At 42.9% G+C, this 11,556-nt stretch overlaps 1 protein-coding gene across 1 annotated transcript in view; it reads left to right on the plus strand.

Annotated features, from left to right (window-relative positions):
* nsd3 (nuclear receptor binding SET domain protein 3) overlaps positions 1-11,556 on the plus strand; it is a 29,410-nt gene that overhangs the window by 1,613 nt on the left and 16,241 nt on the right. The window contains exons 2-7 of the mRNA XM_080738361.1: positions 745-1,595; positions 1,718-1,978; positions 3,703-3,865; positions 6,638-6,792; positions 9,540-10,223; positions 10,870-11,035. Coding sequence (XP_080594487.1) covers positions 789-1,595; positions 1,718-1,978; positions 3,703-3,865; positions 6,638-6,792; positions 9,540-10,223; positions 10,870-11,035 — 2,236 coding nt within the window. The 5' untranslated portion in view covers positions 745-788. The remainder of the gene's footprint in view (positions 1-744; positions 1,596-1,717; positions 1,979-3,702; positions 3,866-6,637; positions 6,793-9,539; positions 10,224-10,869; positions 11,036-11,556) is intronic.

The raw sequence follows: 11,556 nt of genomic DNA on the forward strand, positions 1-11,556 counted from the left end.
TGCATAATAATAAGTCAATATCATTCTTGATTTTAAGTGCTATTGGGTTCCCACACTTGTTATTTGGATATTCGAAGTGTAGCAAAACGTAAAACGTAACGATATGGGCAACGATATAGGCGATATGGGCAATGATATGGATGATATATTGCACAGGGCAATTGCACATTGGCACAAGGCAGTTGTATTTGTATTGCACATTTCAGGCAATTCAATGTGCTTTACAGAACATGCAAAGGAAACATAATTATACATGTTTAAAATGACATTAGGATGCATAAAACAAAAGAAGTCAAAATGTATAGATAGTTACAGTGCAGAAGAGAAAAGAAAACTTACTCAATCAAAGGCAGCAGCAAACAGAAAGGTCTTTAGTTGTGTTTTAACAGAAATAAGACCTGCAGTTTTCTGGGAGTTTGTTCCAGATGTGTGCTAAATGCTAGGCATTACATTATTTGATTATCTTGCCTTGAATATTTTTGTGATAAATATATTAGAAAAAACAAGTACAAGTAATTTACTTGTCTTGACTTATAGAGATATATACAATATACAGTATAGACCGATTTCTCAGAGCGATAACCATAACTGCGGTGTCAAGCGGCACCGATGTGTGTGAGGCGACTTCGCAGTTACACGGCAGCACTCTGGAAAAAGGTTTATGGATTATATAGTGTTGTTGACATCTTTGATGTTGGAGTATGGTGCTTCTCTTCAGTCAGTTGTATATTACTCATCCTGCAGGTCCAGTCAGAGAAAAACACAGTTAAGGATGCAGGAGCACAACAATGGATTTCTCCTTCTCTTTCATGCAAGGGATCATGGGAAATACAATTCAGCAACCCCCTCAGCTCATTGACTCAGCCAACATCCGACAGGAGGGCACCTACGACACCGGCAGTGATCCGGGTGAGGATGGAGGGCCCTCCTACGATGCTGCCCTGGACGCAGAGTTCTCGTACCCGCCCTCTGCCTCGGAGGACATGCCCCATGTCTCCAATGGTTACCCTCCGGGCCTGGGCCTCTACGAGCCGCAGACCAAGTTCTCCATGTACTCTCAGTACCCCAATGGCTCCGCCAACGGCTACGGCACCATACGGAGTTACGGAGACCACCATGGCCTCATGCCAGGAGAGAGCACGGTGCTGAGAGGCCCAGGTCTCCAGGACAGGCCATTGTCGCCTGTGTCCCCTCCCCTCCCCTCGCACCACCCACACCTCCACCATCACCCTCTTCACCACCATGCGCACCACTACCACTCAAACCCACCTCATCTACAGCCTCATCCGCACGCGCACCCACACATTCACCCTCATAGCCCTCCGCCCATGTCCTCCCTTGCCCAAACGCCACACATTATGACCCATACACTTCCCCCGCCTCCCCCGTTACTCCTGCCCTCAACCAGCCCTCCTCCATCACTATTGGACAGTACCCCCTCTTCTCAGCCACCCCATGCCCCATCCTCTGTGCCCAGCAGTGTGCTGAAGAAAACCAGCTCTCCGGAAATTAAGCTCAAGATCATAAAGACCTACCAGAATGGCAAAGAGCTATTTGAATCTGCTCTATGTGGGGATTTGCTACAGGAGATGCAGGTATCGTGCTCATGTCCAAGTTACAATCATAGATAATGAAATAAATTAAATCAGCATAGAGAAGTACAGATGGGTGATGTTCTCACATCACATGTTTTGTTCTTTTAAAAAAATCTCAACAGGAGTCTCAAACGACAGAGGCCACACAGGTACAGCGCAGACATGAGAGGAAGAAGGAGAAGAGGAAAAAGAGTGTGCGATTGCAAGGACAGGTCCAAGAACAGGGTCTGGATCTGGGACAGTCACAGGGAGGTCCCACGGACCAGGCAGAGGACTCGCCCATCCAGCCTCAACCCAGAGAACTACCTGTGGCTCAGAGGGAGACGCCTCAAAAAGAGACGCCTCAGAAAACTGTTATCAAAGCTGAGCCAAAGACACCAAAGGTAAGAGATGCTTTGTCCATTCTCCATTCCATGTGTCAACTACCAGATAAAAAGATAAATCTTATCCATGAAATTCATATGCAAAGCTGTATAGAATGTAGAGAGGTTTTTTACCAAATGATGTACTGTATGCATTTTATGGCATAAAATCAAAAGTAAAACTTCACACCCAGTGTGAAGTCAGCAGTGGCTTTTATGAGTTAATTTCATTAAGCGTCCCACAAAGCTTGGCCAGTGCCAAGCTCTGCAGGACGGACGGACATACACACAAAGCTGGATGTAGGAGTGGTTAGCACAGCTCAAAAATAAATACATCTATGCTGCAGTTAGTTATCATTGGTGTGGGACACCTTTACTATCTGGTAGTTTGTCTTACAGGATTATTATAAGAATACCCTCAGGCTCTTAACTTTTGAATTGATGGTGTTAAATTGGAAAGAGTCTACGAAATCCCATATAAAATATGTGCGAGCAAAAGTGGCAAGAAGTGTTGGTGTCCTTGGTAAAACAAGGAATGTACTAAATTATACGTCCCTGCTTACCCTGTACAATACGCTTATACTACCATATCGTTCCTACTGCTTGGAGGTGTGGGGAAATACATACAGTAGTAACCTTCATCCATTAACCATAATACAAAAGAGAGCAATAAGAATAGTGCACAAGGTAGGGTTTTATGAGCATCCAAATAATCTATTTTTGAGGTCTTGTACATTGAAGCCTGTTGATCTACCGGTAGTTGATTTCAAAGCTGCTCAACTAATGTTTAAGGCAAGGAATAAAGTACTTCCCGCAAACATTCTGGAAATGTTTAGTGATAGGGTGGGGGCCTACGACCTAAGGTGGGAACTAAACTTTAAACAAGCAAGTGCTCAGACCACTCGAAAGAGTATGTGCATTTCAGTTTGTGGAGTAAAGATTTGGAACAGTTTGACAGAAGAGATTAAACACAGTAATAATATCTTACAATAAAAAATAAAAAAAACACTCAAATCCAATATCCTGGGTAAATACAGTAATTAAATAGGTATAAATGACAATAGCTTCATATGGATTCTAGATCCAAAAAAAAAAAAAAAAAAAAGCTTTAATCTGCTTTAGAAGGTGAACTTGTATACTCCTATAACATATTCTGTATCACACAATCATGAAAATGTAGGATAGGCATTCTCTGATTTGCTATTGTTGATGTATATGAATATGAATATGGCCCCGCGCCTTCGGGACGAGTTTGTCACAGTACATTTGCACATACGTGAAATTTATTCTCTGCATTTTACCCATCCTATAACAACTAGGAGCAGTGAGCAGCCATATACATGGCTGCTCACCATGTATATGGTGCTCACTGCCTCGCACCACTATTAAGTTTATTTTATATTTTCTTTTCTTTACATGGTGAACATGTACACTCCTTATACATTTTACTTAATCCTAAACCATGAATATGTAGGACAGGCACTCTTTGATCTGTTATTATGCCGATGTATTTTGGGCATGTAATTACAGTTTCTTTTTATTTACATTCTCTTTATATGGTAAATTAGAACACTTTTATAACATACCAATGTATTTTAAACCATGAAGACGTAGGATAGGTATTCATAAGCTTCCTTTTGATCACCTCAAACAGTGATTATGCTTTTGTGGATGAATGACTTGTATAAATGTATGTGAGATGATCAAATAAACTAACTAACTAACTAACTAACTCTCACCTTTAGGTCTCAAAGGTTCATCACCCTTCAGTAATCCAGGAGACAGGCTTCTGTAAGGAGTTTGTGATCGGAGATCTGGTGTGGTCCAAGGTGGGCACGTTCCCCTGGTGGCCCTGCATGATCTCCTCAGACCCCCAGATGAAAGTCCACACTCGCATCAACACCAGAGGTAACGGTCTGCATGCATACCATACATACATTACAAAACCATCTGTAGATAGAAAAGAAGGCTCGCCACCTACTTTATTATGCTCCATATCCTTTGACATTTCGATCCTTACGGAACTTCAGGGTAAATGTTACCCTGATATCCCAGGAAGTGACATCTCTTTAAATACACAACTTGAGTACATGAGACGAATAACAGTCTATGTCCATATATACGTATATATTTTAATATAGATATGTTTTGATTTACCAGACTGTAAACCACAAACTAGTCATTTTTAATCTGTTAAATTGTTAATGCACTCCCCCATCATTTTGTTCAATTGTCTGTTTTAATGTTATATGCTCCCTTTGTCTGCTGAATATTTCTTCTACGGACTTGTTGTTCCACAAACTGTTGGAGATATAATGTTTTTCCACTTTCCATAAGTATTATGTCTTATAATTCCTAGTATATTTGAGTTAAGTAAAAAAAATCATAATTCAACAAAATGAGGGGGGACTGCATTAAGAATTTACAGATTAAAAACTTCTAGTTTGTTGTTTACAGTCTGGTAAATCAAAAAAATATCTATATTCAAAAATTTTAAATATGGACTTAGACAGTTTTTCGTCTCAGGTACTCAAACTTAGTAATGGCCCCACATGGTGACTGGAGGTGGAACAAATGCTGAATATAAGATGGACATATTCTCATTTTATCACATCACATGATTTTTGCATGATATACATTGCATTGTTTCAGATCAACTAAAGTAATTAATTAAAAAAAGATCCTAGACAGTAGACACTGGAAATACAAAAGGGCCACAAAAGAATATTAGACATCACTAGTACAGTACATTCATTGTCCACCTTATTTAAGCAATATTACACGAGAGGGTGTGTGTTATCGTGAATATCGGCACGCCTGCGTTGCTGCAGGAACGAGCCGAAGGCGAGTTACGTGGGCAGCGCAGAAGAGAGGGAGCGCGGCAGTTCTTTCGCGACCAGCACAGCTGAAATCTTTGTTTGATGAGACCTGTGTGGTAATGCTCATTATTCGCACGGGTAGAAAGCTATTTCAACCAATCAGATTTCTGCGTCGGAACTACCTGTTGTATAATAAGAAATACTATACATACACACTGCCAGCAACCACCAGTAAGTGTTCTGTAGTATCACTGTATACAGAGGTATGACTCTGTATAGACTATATAGACTACCGACATGTGTGGACCTTCAACATACACACAAAACCAGAGTAAAATCACACCCGTGTGAAGTGGAGCTGTGTGTGTGTGTGTGTGTGTGTGTGTGTGTGTGTGTGTGTGTGTGTGTGTGTGTGTGTGTGGATCATGTGTACCGATTTTTGTGACATTTGAAGAAAATATGTAGGAAAAGGAGCAAAAAGTGTGTTTTGGAGAAAATTCAAGATGGCGGAAAATCTATCATGGCGCAAATGGGCGTGGCCTATATGGGGAGATGCGTCATGACCCAAGGAATTCAGGGAAAAAATATTTTTAATTTTCCGACCTACGGTTCAAGAGTTACAGGCCAAAACGTAAAGTGGGGTGTTATAGCGCCACCATGAGGCCAAATGACACAATTATTTTTGGAGCTGTGTGCAGCTCCCTATACGTGGCTGTGTGGGTCTGTCTGTGTGTGTGTCTGTGTGTGTGTGTATGTAGCCTGACTTCGGCGCGTAACTAGTGCCGCACCATTTACGCCACTCGCGCAATATATACATCAAAATGTGCGGCTCGGCCGGGAATGGTGTTCTATTACCTTTCGTTCCGATCCGCCTTACCATGCCGACGTAATCGGCAAAAAACGACGCTTAATTGTCCCCATTGACTTATAATGGGACAATGCAAGAAATCACTTTCAAGTATTTTTCTCTCGTAAACCATAGGAGCTACAGTTTCAAACCTCGGAGAGGAGATTCATAATGATTTTAAGAATGAATCGAAAAAATAATTACATCACTCGGCCTCATGGTGGCGCTATAACGGCCCACTTTACGTTTTGCCCCGTAACTCTTGAACCGTGGATCGGAAAATTAAAATTCTTTTTTCCCTGGATTCCTTGGGCCAAGACGCATCTCCCCATATAGGCCACGCCCATTTGCGCCAGGATAGATTTTCCGCCATCTTGAATTTTCTCCAAAACACACTTTTTGCTCCTTTTCCTACATATCTTCTTCAAATGTCACAAAAATCGGTACACATGATCTACACACACACACACACACACACACACACACACACACACACACACACACAGCTCCACTTCACACGGGTGTGATTTTTTTATTTAATCCTTGAAATCATTATGAACCTCCTCTCCAAGTCTTGAAACTGTAGCCCCTGTGGTTTGCGAGAGACAAATAATTGAATGTGAGTTTTTGCGATTCCCATTCTAAGTCAATGGGTAAAATTAATTCACTAATAAATTAATATCAATTAAACTATAGAACCTTTCTCTTAGAAAAGTAATAGCCCACGATTCCCGAGTAAGCCGGTCGATTTGACATATGGCGCGAGTGTTTGGTGGCAAAACTGTGGGACTAGTGGCGTGCCGAAGTTTAGGAAGTTCAGGCTACATACACACACACAGACACACACACAGACAGACAGACACACACACAGACCCACCCACACGGCCACGTATAGGGAGCCTGTGTTTCACACAGCTCCAAAAATACATGTCAGAGTTAAATTAACACTTGTGATTTTACTGTGCGTGTACGTTTACTGTGTGTTTACCTGATTTCTTTCCTGGTCTTTTTTAGGTCATCGGGAGTATCATGTCCAGTTCTTTGGCAGTGTGGCTGAGCGAGCATGGATCCATGAGAAGAGGATCGTCATGTACCAGGGAGAGCACCAGTTTGAGGAGTTGCAGGCTGAGACACTGCGCAAGACCTCAAACCTTGCTGAGAAACACAAGGTGTATATACCATCACGTAATAGCAGATTAGGAATATCATATTTAGGTCAGGCATGAATAACTATTGTAAATTGTTACATCTTGCCCTTAGGTGACCCAAAGTACAATTCCTTTAAGAACCTTTAAGAATACCCATGCTATATAGGATTTATTAACATATAAACATACAAGCAACCAAGACAATAAATTAAGACAACACTCAAAATGTCACAGAAACACAAAATAAAAGCCCATGTTGAGCAGCAACAAGACCAGCTGTCCCCACGTCAAGGTAGCTGCATACTAGTGATGGGTCGTTCTGATCGATTCGTTCAAAATAACTAGTTCATTGCTTTGAACAAGAACAAAATCGCTCACTTCCTGAAACTGTTATGTTCACGCTTTCGTTCATGCCACCCGTTCCCTCCTCTCATACACAGGACGGGAGCCTGTTTCCTCCTATACAGTAGATAGGACGGGCTGTACGCGCGACGTAATAATAGCGCTCCCATGATAGTGTTTTTCACTGGACAATAGCGCTGCTGAATGGTGAATGCGAACTACGGTAATTATTGCCATGAACATGAAAGAAATAGCTAGTTCACTGAAGAAAAATAAATCTCACCACTACTGCATACTGCACTAGAACAACCAATGTCAGTTCGGTTCGACTGGGCTCCCCGAATCGGGAAATGAAAGGTGGATTTCATAATTCCATAAAAACACCCGACAAAAGTTCTGATCCCACCCACCCGAACCCTCTGAAAGACGTCACATTGTGGTCTTAATCCAGTTGAACGGAACAAAGGACAGCTGTTCGGCTGTAGTGTGCATTGGCCTTCAGAATACAGGACACACATGGGGCGATAACACCACAGAGTTCACTTTGACAATAGTATCAAGATATTGACAAGATATTCACTGTGTAACACATACAGATGAGTTCCAATTGTAAAATGGATGCAGCTTGCCCAGGCTTGGTGCTGAGAAACCGTCTAATAGAGTGAAATCACATCAACAAAAAAGAGGTTTAGATCAAAACAATGCAACAACAACACAACAAGCCTAAAACTCTGATCAGCTCAGCAACAGAATCTGGTTTCTTCCAAACCTCATGCTGGTCTAACGACAAAGTAGAGGGTAGTACAAGGCGAAAATACTTACTTACTTAAATTTGACTTATTGATTGGACTATTCATGAGTGTCACCTCCCCCGCCCTGCAGGGCTCCAGCGGAGCTGTTCAGTTGATTAAGGCACTGTCTTGGTTCCATTAAATCAGAGTTCTGCACCAAATAGCACAATCAAACCCACAGCAGCACATCTAACGGTCAAGTGACCAAACTAAAAATGTCACAATGCAGTCAACCACTACATACCAATGTTGTTGATTAAGTAGCAACCCACTAGTGACCCAACAAAAGTGAAATGCAGGTCCCACCGCACAAACTGGTCACACACCGTAAGTTCCTGCATATCTAAGTGTTAATTTGAGTTACAGTACACAAAACAAAGTGCCAAAACAGAAAGTATAAAATGATCTCAAACACAAAAATCACCAAGTTGCTCTGCTTGATGATGCACACTGGATGTAAGCTGTAGAGAGAGACACTGACCCCCTATCTCTGGCTAACAATCTCTATGTAGCCCACTAGCTAGTCTTCAATGGCTTGCCAAGCTCAAGGCAAATTTAAACGCTAAACTCAGTGAGTCACAGAAAACCAGAGATACAAGCATCTGTAACACACTGAAGCATGCCCCCACTCAGGATTACCACCAAAACTAAGAAACAGTGGCAAGCTCTTCAAACCTGTATAACCTAATTAGGGTGCTTCGAAGCAAAAGCACAACCAAACAAATGGCAACAATGGCATTGTGCGCAATATTACCATTCAGTCCTGTATAAGCCTGCAATATTTCCATTGAGATCCAAAAACTTTAAAACGTAATGAGATAATGAGCAGGCGTGCGCAAGAGAGGGTGAGAGAGAGAGAGAGAGAGAGTTTGTGCGCACCGCATCGAGCTGCGCACAGTACACAGCGTGAGAACGAACACGAGAGAGAGAGATACCACGTCGGGGAAATTATGTTCTCTCTACACATAATATTCATATCTTGCTAAATAAAGTAAAGCATGTGGTCTCCAGGTGCTCTTTATCTGGTTTATTGCCGGACGGTGCAGGATTTTGCGTGGCCCGCAGGTTTTTATTTTGGCCACCTGTTCCCAACCGCAGGTATTTAAATAATGATAATGAATTTACGTGTATTGTGGGTTCCGAGGGAATCCCGCTCCCGATGCAGGGCTCTAGCAGCAACCACATCTAATAAAAGAGATTTACCAGTAATAGGGATGGGGCGATAAGCGATATTATCGTTTATCGTGATAAAACACACTCACGATAATCATATGGAGATTTAATTTGTCGTGATATCATCCTCCGTCATGCACTGGGATCAATTCACCTTTTATTTGCCGAGCTGCATATCCGGTACCACTTAAACCTTCTATAATTGGTAAAAGGTACTTATAATATACATACTTGATTCTTTTTTTCACTCTATATCAAATGTCTTTGCCAAATAATAGCCGAACTACAAGCTCACAATGTGCCGCTTTGCGACACGCTGTGAGCTTGTAGATCAGCTATTTTTTGGCAAACGTTCCGCCCTACGATAATGGAGTTTGATTATCGCGATAATAGCGTACATTTTCATATCGTCCCATCCCTAACCAGCACTATTGTGTGTCTATTGCGTGCTTTCTACCCCAGCTGATGAAACCCATCCCTCAGAGAGAGCGTTCCCAGTGGGAGGTGGGCGTGGGCCATGCCGAGGATGCTTTCCTGATGACGCGGCAGGAACGCATCGACAACTATACCTTCATCTATGTCGACCCGGACCCCAATGAGCCCCCGCCCGCCAAGAAGGCTGGCAGTCGGACTGACAGACGTGTTCCGGCGGTCCGGCGGCAGCGCTCCAGCAGCAGCAGCTCGGCTGGCAAGAAGGAAGATGCCCGGGTTGTGTCGCCCAGGGTGGTGTCGCCCAGGGTTGTGTCGCCAGACAGGGAGCAGCAGCCACGCAGACAGCTGCCTCGAAGGCAGTGCAGCATCCCCAACGCCAACGCGTCCCCGGCTAGTTCCCAGGCCCCGGATGGCGAGAAGAAACAGAGGGGGGACACCGGCCGCGGTAGCTCCCCAAGCCAGGAAGCTGACTCAGAGACAGGCGGGCGGCAGGAGTCTCCGCCCCCGGTCAGGGCCTGGAAGACGGCGGCGGCCAGGAAGCTGCTACCTCTCTCCATCACCATGAAGAAGCTGAACGTGGAGATCACCAAGTGTGACTGGCCTCTCCTGCAGAAGAGAATTGTCCCCTCGCCGAAAATAGAAAAAGAGGAGGAGAGGACAGAGCGGGTGGAGGGAGAGACCAAGCAGCCCGACCTTGGGTACTGCTCACCTGAGGTAGGTGTGAGCCAGGCCAGGCTATGGTTGATGTGTTGACTAAAACTATGACGAAGTTTTTTTGTCGACTGCGTTTTTTTCACTGACAAAAACTAAATAAAAACGACATAAAAACTAAGCTGTGATGACTAAAACTAAGACTAAATATATTGACAATTTCGTCAACAAAATAAAAACTAGACTAAAACGTTAGGGAGGGACTAGTGGAGAAGAGAGTAATTTTATGTTTGGTTGCTCACAGGTGTTGCTAGCTGAAAATAGCCGATCTACAAGCTCACAACGCGTCGCGATGCGTTGTGAGCTTGTAGATCGGCTATTTTCAGCACACAACCAAGTGTAAAATCAGTCATTACAATGCCATCAAGGCCTGCCAAAATACATTTCAGTTGACTAAATCAACTGTAGATTTAGTCGCCTAAAATCTTATGATATTTAGTTGACTAAAATTAGACTAAAACTAAAACTTTTCAGGTGACTAAATTATGACTAAAACTAAAAGACATTTTATTCAAAAGACTATGACTAAAACTAAATCCAAATTTGCTGTCAAAAACAACACTGTGTTTCAAGATGGTGTTGTACACCATGTACACAACACTGATACGCAACAACATTGATATAAGTGTGGTCTTTCATTTTTACACAGCAGGAATGTGGAGCCAAACCTGAGCCCAGTCCAGAGGAAGAGGAAGATGGAGACGAGGCCGAGGAGGAAGGGGAGGAGAGGAGAGGTTCCCCAGCCAGCCGCCGGAGCGAGGAGGGAGGCACACAGCCTACCTCCTCGCCTGGCTCTCACCACAGCAGTTCGCCAAGTACGGAACACGCAGGCATATGGCATGGTGGACTGCTGAACGTTGAACTTTGTCGATTGAGCAAATTAGCATCTTAACCCATTTAGGCCTAGAATTATTGAATGCTTTAACCAGTGAAAAATAGCAGATATACAAGCTCACAGCCGCGCTGCGAGCTTGTAGATCTGCTATTTTTTTTAAAGTTGTGAAAATGTGTGAAAATCTTTGAATATATGTATTTTCAAAGCGAGAACTCGAATTTTGCTTTGCTTGAAACTCTCAAGAACAGACTAACTGAGCTCCAGTTAAGTGTAAAGGACCTTTTCTTTGACGATGGCTGGCCAGATTGCTGACATAGAAACATAGGATTTTCAAAAAATCTTAGAAGGATTCAAAAGACACTTATAGAATCGGGTCAAAATTCTAATTTTCACGATTTTTCAAAAATAGCAGATCTACAAGCTCACAGCGCGGCACTCGGTGCCGCGCTGTGAGCTTGTATATCTGCTATTTTTAAATAGTTAAAGCATAAAATAATGATA

Source organism: Nannobrachium achirus (genome assembly GCF_963921795.1).
Source record: "Nannobrachium achirus genome assembly, chromosome: 12".
Lineage (NCBI taxonomy): Eukaryota > Metazoa > Chordata > Actinopteri > Myctophiformes > Myctophidae > Nannobrachium > Nannobrachium achirus.